The sequence below is a fragment of the Carassius carassius genome, chromosome 13 (assembly GCF_963082965.1).
Source record: "Carassius carassius chromosome 13, fCarCar2.1, whole genome shotgun sequence".
Lineage (NCBI taxonomy): Eukaryota > Metazoa > Chordata > Actinopteri > Cypriniformes > Cyprinidae > Carassius > Carassius carassius.
This window is the reverse complement of record NC_081767.1, coordinates 17,117,639-17,130,880: the sequence shown is the minus strand read 5'-3', so window position 1 is coordinate 17,130,880 and position 13,242 is coordinate 17,117,639. Positions and strand designations below refer to the sequence as shown.

General features: G+C 38.2%; 2 protein-coding genes across 4 annotated transcripts in view; both read left to right on the top strand.

Annotated features, from left to right (window-relative positions):
* LOC132156003 (acetyl-coenzyme A transporter 1-like) overlaps window positions 1–13,242 on the top strand; it is a 249,357-nt gene that overhangs the window by 4,325 nt on the left and 231,790 nt on the right. The window contains exon 7 of one of the 2 annotated variants that reach the window (XR_009437370.1): window positions 63–660. Coding sequence is in view for 1 of the 2 variants with exons in the window: in XM_059564807.1 (XP_059420790.1) it covers window positions 63–230 (168 nt within the window). In the remaining variant the exon portion in view is untranslated. Of the gene's footprint in view, window positions 1–62; window positions 1,212–13,242 lie in introns of those variants that run through there. The other variant, XM_059564807.1, reaches the window with a different exon arrangement.
* c18h3orf33 (c18h3orf33 homolog (H. sapiens)) lies at window positions 5,478–11,871 on the top strand. Of its 2 annotated transcripts, none has more exons than XM_059564795.1 (5): window positions 5,478–5,620; window positions 5,825–5,884; window positions 6,356–6,509; window positions 10,303–10,463; window positions 11,463–11,871. In XM_059564795.1, exons 1-5 carry the CDS (start codon window positions 5,513–5,515, stop codon window positions 11,733–11,735), a joined length of 756 nt encoding a protein of 251 aa, XP_059420778.1. In that variant the 5' UTR covers window positions 5,478–5,512; the 3' UTR covers window positions 11,736–11,871. The 2 variants fall into 2 exon arrangements, with proteins under 2 accessions (XP_059420778.1, XP_059420777.1); XM_059564794.1 differs by having other exon boundaries at window positions 10,300–10,463.

Genomic DNA, 13,242 nt, shown 5'->3' with positions numbered 1-13,242 from the left:
TTTGCTAATTGGTGACACTTAACTCTGCCTATAATTTGAATCCGTTCTACTATTTTCTTCAGCTCTGTGTCAGAGAGGGCGGCACGTGTGTGACGACACTGGACGGTTACTACGTTGAGTCTTTGGTGTGTGTGCTGATTGGTCTCTGCTGGTGGATGTTCTTCGGGAAAAAAATGAAGAGGTTACAAGAAGAGAGCCCCGCTGCGTGGCATTGCAGGGTTGTCAAATAACATAGTCTGTACTGGACTCTGTCTCTTGTTTTAAAGTTACTTCATGCCTTGCCCTCTCTTTCCTTCTCTGAGCAACTACTTATTTTTGTCATGCTACAGCAGGCCTGTAGACAGGCTTTAAACTCTGAAACAGTAGAATGTACTTTACTATTACATTCTTAGCATATCTGTTCCATTATCCCCAAGAATCAGAGCTTTTATGCCAAATAGAGATCTGTAGAGATGGCACTAGCGTATGTGTGAAGTACATGACGGCATGACATTCACTGCTCAGCTGCCTTTTAGCATTTGTCTTAGAAATACTTGAGTTCATTCCTGTGCCTTGTGCTTTGCTTTTTATAATTATCATACAGGTTTCTCCAAAAAGACTGTGGCTCTTCTGATATCATACATGCCATAATTATGAAGAAGTAGTTGCTGCAAAATTCACGTTTCAGCTTTTTCTCCAGAAAGACTTGATGGTTGCACTTTATTTTATAGTATGTGTACATTTATGTGCTTATAGTGTACTTCCAGTGTATTTATCTAAGAAAGTTCTGGTAATAGAAGGTAACTACATGGGGTAGGGTTAGGTTTAGGGGGAGGTTCAGGGTTAGTACCTAGTTATTACATAATTATTGTAATTACTATAATAAGAACAAAGTATGTACATGTGGAACAGGACTGTAAAATAAAGTGCGACTTGATTCTAATTGAGCTCTTCAGGTGGAATGTACGTATTTATGCAGTATAGACCCAAATTGCTTCAACAATCAAATAACTGGAAAAATAAAAATGGAAGAAAGTTAACTATAACTTCTGCAAGAACAGGAAAAAAAATTATATAAAAAAAGACTGTATTTTCTTTTTTTTTTTTCTTTTTCTTTGTGTTTTTATGGCCAGTGAAGTTTGAATGTGTATAACTGAACTTAATATTCAGGAAACCTGCTGTGTCTTTTAAGAAACCACATTTTGTAAGCGATACCAAAACAAACATCAACAAAATGAATCAGAATTTCTATAAATCATTTAGACTTTTCAGCAGCGGAGAAGAAAGCCTGGAATGTACAATTGTAATGTTTGTTGACTGGAATATTTCTACGATCACCAGGGGTCTCATTTATAAAACTATGCGTAGGATCTTTACTAAAAGTTTACGTGCGCCCAAAAGCCAAAAATGGCGTACGCCAAAAAATATTCCGATTTATAAAACCGTGCGTACGCACACCTGTAAGCAATGTTCCCTTTATAAATCACAGATCACCCGCAGATGTGCGTACGTGAACCAGCCTCATATCCCGCCCTGTACACGCCCATTTTTAACCATAAATAGTCAATGCAAATCACCTCATGATTGCTGATCAGCATGTAAATGAGAGTGGAATCCCATATATACCTGGAAAACTGGCATGCGACCCGCCAATTAATTAATCCAAGAAAGTGAAAACGTGCATTTCTGTTAGCCTAATTTTAATAATGGCGACAGGTGAGAAAAGAGGAAAAAAACGTAATTTCTCAGATACTGAGATTGAAACACTTGTAGGGGAGGTGGAGGCTCGGAAAACTGTGTTATTTGGTGGCCACAGCAGTGGGGTCACTAATAAAAAGAAGCAGTGCGAGTGGCAAAGTATTGCTTCTGCCGTCAATTGTGTCAGTGGGACAGAACGGACAGTTGCAGAATTAAAGAAAAAATGGTCCGACCTGAAGGTATACAAATTTTTTTTTTTACCAACATATTACATTTGTGTTTTATTAGGCTATATACCTATATAAATAGCAATATTGATTTTCAAAAAGTTTTATTTACATGTGCTTACAGTATGCAAAATATGTGAAATAAAGATTCTCATTCATTCAAGGTGGAGGCAAAGAGAAAACTGTCCTCCCACCGCCAGAGCGTGGCTGCAACTGGTGGGGGCCCATGTACAGCTGATCTCACATCAGTGGACAGCAAAATCGCGGCTATAATTGGGGAGGTCAGCGTGTGTGGTATTGTGTCGGAAAAGGAGGGAGACACTGACGTGACTGAAACCACAGAGGAGCAAGGTTAAACCGATTTTTAATCATTAACGCTGTACATTTGAGTGTGTGGGGTGATAAATGGATAAATGTTGCCAATTGTTTGTCCTCCAGTCCTTCCGGAGTCTGAAGCTGTAAATGAACAGGAGGTTCAGGGTGAGGGGTTCTCAGATGCAGATGCACAGCGTCCGGCTCAAAGCAGTGCCCCTTCTGCGTCTGGCACGTCCAAAAGTGGTCGGGTACTCACTGACGCAGTCCTGCAGTTACAGCGAGAGACAATAAACGCTGTCAACAGGGTTGCAGATGAGCTACGGCAGATGAGAGAAGTGATGCAAGAAATTGCACAATCATTAAAAGATGCAGTTAAAACATGAACCTTGAGTTTTGTCTTTACAAACGCCGCATGACATCCTCACGGATTCTTGCACCTCGTTGATATCCCTCTTGTCGGCCAGGGGGCTGTGGCTCGGGGTCGTAATGCTGGGGTAGAGTGAGATCAGGAGGGAGAGGAATACCGTTTCTCAGTGCTATATTGTGCAAAACACCACACGCCCTGACAATCTTGCACACTTTTGCTGGATGGTATAAAAGTCTGCCACCCGAGGCATCCAGAGCACGCCATCTGCATTTCAGGATGCCGATGGCACGCTCCACAACTGCGCGGGCACGAGAGTGGACCTCGTTATAATGAGTTTCCTCTGCGCTCTGCGGGTTTAAAAATGGGGTGAGGAGCCAGCGTCTCAGGGGGTAGCCACTGTCGCCTGCAGGTTATAATTATATTAAAAACAAAATTGTTACGGTTTCTACTTTTTAATATTGTTAAACTCACCAAGAAGCCAGCCATCACGTACTGCGCCTGCATTTAGTCTGTTCCCTACACTGCTATGTGTCAAGATAAAGGAATCATGTGTTGAACCAGGCCAGCGTGCCACAATGTTTGTGAAGGTCATGTTGGAGTCACATATGATTTGCACATTAATAGAATGCACATGCTTTCTATTAACATAAGCAAATTCATTTTCAGATGGTGCCCTTATAGCAACATGAGTGCAGTCAATTGCGCCGATTACATTTGGGAAACCAGACATTGCTGCAAATTGCGTTTTAATTTCGGCCTGTTCTCGCACAGTGTAGGGGAACCTGATGTATCGACTAACCATATTAAGTATACCATTTAAAACGACAGATATTATGGCACTCAGGGACGGCTGTGATGTACCAGACCTATAGGGTGAGATGATAGATTCCAATATAATTATTTCATATACAAAAAGGTCTTAGAGACAAATTTGAGGATTACTTATAGTTTTTTTATATTATTAAATTTACCTGTCTGCCAATTCCCGCTGGAAACAGCCGGTTGCCAAGAACCCCAGAGTGGTGAGGACTTGTATTTGGACTGGGATGGCATGGTTCCGGCGTGTTGCCCTCTCTAATACTGGACCCAATTCAGCACATAGATCCAAGAGCACAGCTCTAGGGAATCTAAATCGGCTTATTAGCCAGTCATCATCATGGGCCAGGAAATCATCATGGTCCCTGAAAACTCGTTCTCTCCTTATTCTGCCATTAGCGTAATCCTCCAACAGTGCCAGGAGTGCCATCATGAAGCATTACATACCCGGGTCACCGGAGAATTTATATGTTTCTAGCAAATAGACTGATCGTTAACACCTTGACAAAATCACTTAATTAATTTGTGGGCGAAAATTTAAGACGAAAATGTTATAGTGAACACATTCTTCTTGACGGTTTTGTAATGAACACCGTAATAGTTAGGACCGATGATGAGTAGCGATTGTGCTTCATGACTGTATTTGCAGACTTTGACATTTTATGATATAGGCTATGTACATTAAGGAAAATATTTCCTTTTTACACTGTGTTCTGCAGTTCTCTAATAAAAGGGTATTTCATGCTATTCTGTAGGCTATCACATGTATCGCGCCATGTCCTCCTGTGCTCCCGTTGTGGACAATGTGACTGTAAGGCAGCGCTGATTATTATTTTATTTTACTTTTAATACATTTTGAATTACGTTTGGATTTTACTAGATGTATATAGCCTAAAACAATCGGCACAAATAACACTGTTGGATTTAATCTTCATGATAATGTGGATATAACGTATGAAATGGAGTGAAAATTAAATGTCATTCATTCTTATAATCGTTCTTCTCACATTTATTTTCTACAATCTAACTTCAGTTCACGACCTCACCATCGGTGTCGCCAATTCCCTTTGTCTCCAGAATGTGCGTACGCACGGCTCAAAGTTTGCTTAAAGGTGCGCACATTCTCCCGTCAAGTTTGTTTTTTATAGATCACAACCTTTGCGTGGGAACTGGCGTACGTACGTTTCCAGCCCCGTTTTGTGCGTACGCACGCTTTATAAATGAGGCACCAGCACTTTAACTAAAAGTTGGTTTTCAGTGATAACTAGGGATAATTTAAAGAGATTGTTGACCCAAAACGGACTATTCAGTCATTAGTTACTCATCTTCATTCTTTAAAACTTTATGACTCTTAATAAACACAAAAGAAGAGACATTAGGCACAGTTTAAATACTGTTGGTAAACAAACTGCTTTTTCCCCCTCCATTCTATGAAGTCAATGGCTGCTGGCTACTGTTTTTTTCCCAACATTCTTCAAAATATCTTATTTTGTGTTGAGCAGAAAAAAGAAATTCATACAGGTTAGGAACAACTTGAGGTTTAGTAAATGATGGCAGAATTTTCATTTTTGGGTTGAACTTTATTGCTTCATGTACTGACAGCCTCGGTCTCCATTCACTTTTACATCATCTTTGATCAAGACTTTCAATGATCAAGACTGTCATCCTGACAAATTTTCTTTTGTGTTCCATAGTGGGGGAAATCCAAATGAGCTATGTAAACTATCCCTGTAAAATACTGTACTATATGGATAAATATTTTACCTGCTGTCAATTTTTCTTCATGCAAATTTCTTTATATTTGTAATCTTCATTAAGTGTGTTCACCTTTTTGTTTTATGTCATATAGTGGGGAGAGGGTACAGCTGCAGCGTGACTTTGGATCTTTGTAAATACTTACTTTGTAAATGTTCCAAGGAACGTTTTTACCAACATTCCCAAACTCTGTGTAAAATAAATGAACGTTTTTTTATACAAATAAATAAAAGGAAATCGGATACATTTGTGTTTCATATATAAAACGGAAAACGCATTTCACTATTTTGGCCTAAGGCGGTACCCTTGAACAGTGGGCGTGGCTACATTTTGTAGTTCTTCCTCTATAAACAATATGCAGCCAGGCTCGGGTCCTGCAGATGTGAACCAGGAGGACAAGCCCTCTGAAAATTTGATTGCACAAATATCACAGTTTGCTGACGATAACCTAACGTTTGTCCGGGTAAGTTACCGATTGGAACAATAACGTTCCGTGTCATTTAATTTCATTTGAATGGCGTAGAAATATAAGACTTCCCATGCACTGAGGGAACTGAGCTTGGGGACTAACGTTACTTACTGAAAATGGCAGCTGCCCGTGCAAGACGCAGTAAATATTACACTGCTTTATCTTATGTTATGCATATTTTAATGTGCTCCCCAACAGAACATCAGCACGTGTCTTGGTCTCGCGGGTCTTCTCATCATAGCTAGGAGCATCAGACTGGTAAACACACCACACACACTCGATGACACGGTTTTTATTTCACACAGCTCCTGACAGTCCATATGTTAAAGTGCTCTGTGAGTTTAAATAAAATCTTAATGCATATGCTTTTTATTATTATTTATTTTTTATGTGAATGATTGATATTAGCTTGTAAACAATAACAACTGTTGAGCAAACAGGTAGCCACGCCCCAGACTCACACCATTGGTTGAGGTTGACAGAACGTTGTTTCCCGTTTATTGATTGGCTAACATTATTTTTCTCATCGTAACTGGTTTATTGGTATCTGTAAGGTGATAGATATACTACCAATATATACCCTATATATATATATATAATATTTTTAACTATGTTAATAAGAAATCATGACGGTGTAGTTATGGCATTCACCAGCAGTGGCTCCTGATGCCCTGGAACTATTGATGTGTTTTATTGTCTTGGTCATATTTTCCTGTCCTTGTTTTGCAGATTACAAAATTTGGCTCCGCTACTGATATTCCAGCACAATTCATCGAGAGAAACATCAGTGTCAGAGGAAGATTTAGAAACATTACAGAAAAAGGGCTCGAAGTGGAACACATTCCAATTTATGTTCCCTTGCTCAGTCGCCTACTTACTAAACGTAAGGAGCCACACAACTATGGAGGTAAATCAGTAGCTTAACTCGAGAGGTTGAAGTTCTGAATGTGAAAACTTGTCATATTAATATTTGTATTTGTAAGTTAAAATTTACACTCACAGCTCTGATGTGAAAAGCTGAATCTTTCAATTTGCACACACAGACAATGATCAAAAAACCCGTGTTTTGAATTGTAAGTTGTAGATTAATAGTCACAAATGTGTAGAATGACATTCACACAAAGAAAATGACATAAACACATGTTTACGACATATTTACTTTTGCACTTTACTTCAGTTTCGTTGCACAACGTCAAGTCGGCACTTACAACCTCTCAGATCTGGAAGTACAAGTTCAAATCCTAGTGCTCTGACTTTTGCTACTCTTTTTGCGGTATTCTGTTGCAAAACTCACTTGTGCACTTGTATATGCAGATGTGAGAGCGCAGAGCTGGGGGCGGGGCTTTGGTGCGAATGAAGACATTTTATTGCATTCATTTTGCCATTCAGGTATTATCTAGTAGACAAATAATGCAACATATTTTATATGTATATCCCACTGCATATCACTCTACCAGAGTTGCAATATAATGCTGTTTTTATTATTTTTATGTTTTGTAAAAATAATTGTAACTTCTGCATTGGGTTAAATTCCCAATTTGCTTGTCAGTAATGAACCTTTTTAAATGCAACATTATTATTATTTTTTTTAAAAATAAAAATCGAGTGTTTAATAATGTCTAAATGTACATTAAACAGCAAAACCTAAAAAATAAGCACTTATGACCAGAAATACTGTTTTGAGCAACTAGTAGAGCTAAATACATGTATTTATTAAACATCAACAAGACCATCTAGTGTTTAAGCAATGGAGTTGCATATTAATATTATCTTTCTGGCCACCAAATGCCTCTAATTTAAAGCGTGCCTCTTTGCACTGGAATTTAAACCTAAATACTACAGTTATTGTAGTGTAAATAATAACCATATTAGAAAATGTTATATTTCAAATGGTCATTCATGGATCATAATTATTGCGCATATTATTTAGTACCATGATCTCTTCAAATTAACTAAACAGGACTGAGTTATAGTGATGTGTCGTTCGTGAACGAATCGTTCTTTTTGAACGAATCTTTTAGGTGAACGAATCGTTCTCGTTCACGCAATCCACTGACTCATATTTCTCGTTCACTGAAGTTCCTCCCTACACAGCAGCGTGGCGCTATTAGCAGCGCATGCGCAGCTCGGTGAACCGGGTAACTGAACCATTTCATCCTGTCAAAGAATTACTCAACCTCGAGCCAATAGCCTTCGATTATGAGATGTGACAGAGCATGTGATTTGTTGAATGTAGTGAACGTATACACCCTTCAATGAACTAGTTTCATGAGTCTGAACGAGATCTAGAGCTCTTATCGTTCGTGAATGAAATGACTGAACTGGCACACATGTCGTTCGTGAATGAGTTGAATGAACGGATACGTCGTTCGTGAATGAAATGAACTGGTATAGCTTATCTCGTTCGTGAAGGAAATGAATGAGAGTAAACTGGGTTAGTCTGCCATTTAGCATGTCAATCTCGCAAAATGCAAAGAGCAGTTACAGGTACTAAGCACATATGCTTGTTTTGATATTTAGCATACAGAACTCAACGTTTAATCCCCGATTTATGAATGTGAATATATAATATACAACCTATCTGATCAAACAATTAAAATGCTAATTAGGTATGAAAACCTCGTGCTTTGTTCATCTGAAGAATAAGACTTAATATATTGAATGAGATTATGCACACATTTTTATAAATCCAGGTCAGTTTTTGTGAATAAGTGAATAGGTTTGTTAACTTAAGACAAAACACATAATACACCCTTTTTTGCCACCTGCTGGCATATTTTGTGTAATACGAAAACATGATCACTGAACGAATCAGTGAACGATTCTGAACGAATCATTTTGGTGAACGAACTGAAAATGAACGAATCTCTAGAAAGAATCATAATTTCCACCACTACTGAGTTAACATGTAGTACAGTTATTTTATTGGTTAAAAGTTACACTTAATTGTTTAGTCACATTTAACTGCCAAGGGGGAGTATGGGAACATAATGCTGTTCCATTTTCCAGTATAAAATGCTATTGTAAGGCATAGTCATGAGTCAACGTAGTTATCCATGCATAATCAATGCACTTTACGTGTCACAAATGACTAGAAATCGCTGCAAATATAAGGAAACTGCTGTCTGTCCCAATTAATACATTTCAAGCATATTGACAAAATGTTCAGTTTAGTACTATTGATTACTACATGAACCACGTGACCGCGTGGCGGTGAGATCAAAGCATGCTCTTGTACAGCGAGTTTACTCTGCAATATGCAGTGGGATATACATATAAAATATGTTGCATTATTTGTCTTCTAGATAATACCTGAATGGCAAAATGAATGCAGTGTCTTAAAATCCTGTCAAAGCTAAGGATATTCAGTGAAAAAAATTGGCGTTGTTCATTGGTCGGGCATCGACCAATAAAATGTCTTCATTCACACCAAAGCCCCGCCCCCAGCTCTGGTCTCTCACATCTGCATATATAAGTGCCGACTTGACGTTGTGCAGCGTAACTGAAGTAAAGTGCAAAAGTAAATATGTCCTAAAAATGTGTGTATGTCATTTTCTTTGTGTGAATGTCATTCTACACATTTGTGGCTATTGATTTACAACTTCCATTTCAAAACACGAGTGTTTTGATCATTGTCTGTGTGTGCAAATTGAAAGATTCAACTTTTCACATCAGAGCTGTGAGTGTAAATTTTAACTTACAAATACAAATATTAATATGACAAGTTCTCACATTCAGATCTTCAACCTCTCGAGTTTTGATACTGATTTACCTTTATACACAACCTCCTTTTGCAGTCCCTCAGGAAGACCCCTTAATTAAATGTCTTTTCAGTAGGCCTGCACTTTTATTTCACAGCTGTCACAGGGACCACTGTGTTCATCTGAACAGCTGGTCTCCATTATGACTCAATCTTTAAAAGCCCATTTCTCTTAGAAACAGTTTTATCGGTTTGTATAATTGTGGATCGCCTGCTGTGTCAGTAAGTGTAGAGAAGGTTTTTCTTTTTTTCTTTCTTTTTTTGTCTGTAGAAAAAAAGTGACTTTGCCTTTGAACTTGGATTCAATTTTAATTCACTTCTTGGTCTTTTAACTTAAGTCACTGAAGCACAAAATATTTCTCTCTCCCGTCGTCCTGTTGTTACACTTCAAACCCTGTGAAAACTCATGTTGCTTCAGAACTGAATTAAATTGCCACTGAATTGTCACCATTTGCACATCTACAAGATGATGAATTTCTATAAACCAGTTAGTGGAAAGAGGCAGTCAAAGTAATTCTATTATGGACCAGCCATGCCTTCAGAATGAGTTTAGATGTGATCTAAATGTGCCATACCAGTCACATATCAACTCCCTGGTGATTAGATAAGGAGATGTCACTGTGATTCACAGATGGCCTTGTTGTAAGCTTGTCCTCTTGGTGTTTTTGTACCATATGGACGTATCTAGCTTCCTCCTGTATACCACAGAGACTAATACTCAGGGTGACCTTACTGGTCTTGTTTACATAATGGTCCTCTCAGACACCGAAAATGATCCTTTCTTTAAATCCTTTAGAAGTCCTGCTGCTTTATACTAACTCCGTAAACTGTTTTAAAATCGTAAAAGCACTTTGAAATAGAGTCTTGTTGATACAGCGTTTAAAAAGGAGATCACAACTGACACTGGCTTCAGCAGGTCAGCCCGTGACCCTTCTGGATGTGCGTCTGGCTGGAGTGGAGCTGACCTCGGAAGGGCAGGACTGGATTGGTCAACAGTTGAAGCCAGCTGAGACGGTGTGGCTCCGACTGATCGCCCGACGGAACGAGACCCTCCACTGCCTAGTGTCAGTTAACAGGGTAGGTGCGATAGACCAGATTAGCACAGGCTCAGATGCCACCATGAAAGTTGTTAGCTTGACAAATGAGATGCTTTAGAAAGGGGAAGAAAAGACACATTAGATCAGTGGTTTTTAGCCTTTCTGAATGCAATGCCTCCCTTGTTCCAATTTTCAAAGACCTAATTATTTTTTTCCAGTAGTTTGTATCTTATCAATTCCTTTCTTTCTTTCGTTCTTTATTTATTTTACTCAAGCTTTTTACCTTATAAGTTATTTTAGAGCTTGGCATAGTTTAGGAAGATGTATATTCACTATAAAAATGAGATTATATTAATTTGACTCTTCCAGGTGTAGAAATTTGTCACTTTTAACCCTTTTAATATTCTTGTGTATGTAATTTAATATTCTTGTGTCCATGTTTTTTAGGACTGGGCTCTTCAAAGACAAAAAAAAAATTATAATAATAAAGTTGGGATCCAGTTGAAGGAATGAGTTAAAATAAGAAATATCTTGATTTGTTTTTGTTTAGACCATTTAATGTTTTTTATTTTAATTTTTTTTTATCGTTTTGAGGCCCCCAAATGGGTCCCAGCCCCGTAGTTATGAACCACTGCTTTAGATCTAATATCATACAAGTTTTAAACTATTAAATGTTTATAAACAAGTGTCATGGAACAGTCATGGAAAACTGGAAATGTCACTGAATTTCAAATGTGTTGTTTCTAAGGCTGAAAAAGTCTTAGAATTTTCAATTTGTGCTCTATTTCTTTTCTTTTTATTATTATTTCTATGTACGCTTTCTATAAAATTGTATAAAAAATATATATATATCTATAGTAATCACAAGCAACTGGAAGATCATGGAAAAACGAATGAAAGTTTAGTGAAGAAATGTAATAATTAAATGTAAATTATTACAATTGTAATCTAGATGTTATAATTTTTATGTTATTAGTCAATCTGTGCTTAAAAACACAGGCAAATCCATTAAATCAACTTCATCGCATTATTCTTTCAGGGCTCATTCTTTAACACCTGTGTGAATGAGGAACTTTTGAGGCGTGGATTGGCTAGGACTTCTCCTTTTGTGGGTCTGGACCCTCACTCTCGGATCTATTGGCATCTCTATAAGCGCTTTCTGAGGGCCGAGAGCAGAGCAGAGAAGAAAGGGAAAGGCCTGTGGAAGGAAGAGAGTCGCTGGGAGAGAGCTGCTAATGTCTTGAAGAATAATATGCTGGTCATTTCACTTAAGAAACTCTTCAAATGGGCATCATGGACTAAAGAGAAGTGAAATATTCCTTAATATTCAGAAGTTATTTTGTTTGAAGTATTTTATAAAGTATTAATTCTAAATGTGGTATGTTGCTGATCTCAGACCTGAGCTTAATGGATAAGGTAAGCAGCAATTAAACTTGAAATGATTCAAATCCCTGTGTGTTTTTCTCTTTATTTTTACTTTGACCTGTGAAGAATATATCTCTTCACATATTCCCTGTTTGCTCAACATGAAGACAGACGTTTCGAACACATTGCAGTGTTGTATAATCCATCACATTATTCATGCTGTCCTACACACGTACCGGTGGACACCATCGTTATATTCCTAACAACCGGAAAGCCTTTGATCTCCTCCCTGCTCCCATAAATCCATATCCCACAGACCTCTCGGTTTTCTCTTTCCCGGGGAGGTGGGGGAGTGCTTTGTCACAATGACATGGCAGTGGGGGTCTACCGATGCCCCCATGGAGACAATGAGGAGGAGGGATCCCCATTACTATAGAAACCTCACATTTAGAAGACAAAGTGCATCAGGGTGCCACCTTCTCAGGGTCCTAAAGGCCTTGGCACTTGGAGACAGTGATAAGAGGCTAGAAGAGGAAAAAAAAAACAGATGAAAATATATCTAAAAGATGAAGACAAAGTTTTAAAAGACAATTAATATTCAATAATATTATCGATTGAACTGCACTGATTGGATGAGAACAAAAATGGAACTGAATTGAGCTGGAGAATGACACTAACTTCACAGCTCTGACTTATTTATTTTTTTTATCTGAATTGAATCAACATTGAATTGAGTTGAATCTTGACTGTTGACGTCTGTAAAGCTGCTTATAGCTGAATTGAACTAATTTCATAATTATGAACTTCGTTGGTGACCATTATTGAACGAATCTGAAACAACATGGAACTAAATTGAGCTGAAGAATACCACTGTTAGTGAAAACTTAAATTAAGAAGCCCATTTAAAATGTCGACAAGATGTTTAAAGTGAATACAATACTCCAAAAATCTGGCGTCTGAACCTGAAAGAAGTTATTCTGGTTTATTCTTGTCTCCCAATTATTCCTGGTGGTTTCATTTTCTCTACAAAACGAAAAACAAATAACTCAAATAGAAGATGTAATTTCAGACACGTTAGACTCTAGCATCTAATGGCCCTCCCATTGGTTTTCTCAACAGTGAGAGTGCAGGTCCTTTGCTAGGGATTTTGTTTTCGCCTCAAATCTCAATGGCAATAGTCTTATCTACTCTAATGGGCACAAGGGGGAAGTTGCCTGCCCCCTCCTTTCGGCCTTTGTTGTGCAAATGTCCCTTGTGACTATGGCAGAGATGCCGGACTCTTATTGGACAGACGGTTTGAATTGAAAGGTGCATTGGTTATGAGACATTAGCAGACTTTGAACCGAGACTCCACACATGGGCGGTTACACAGAAAGACCTGTGGAAACTGTGGAAGGAGTGAGAGATGAGAGATGTGTGACAGGCAAATATGCCCTTTGTTTTCATGTGGGAAA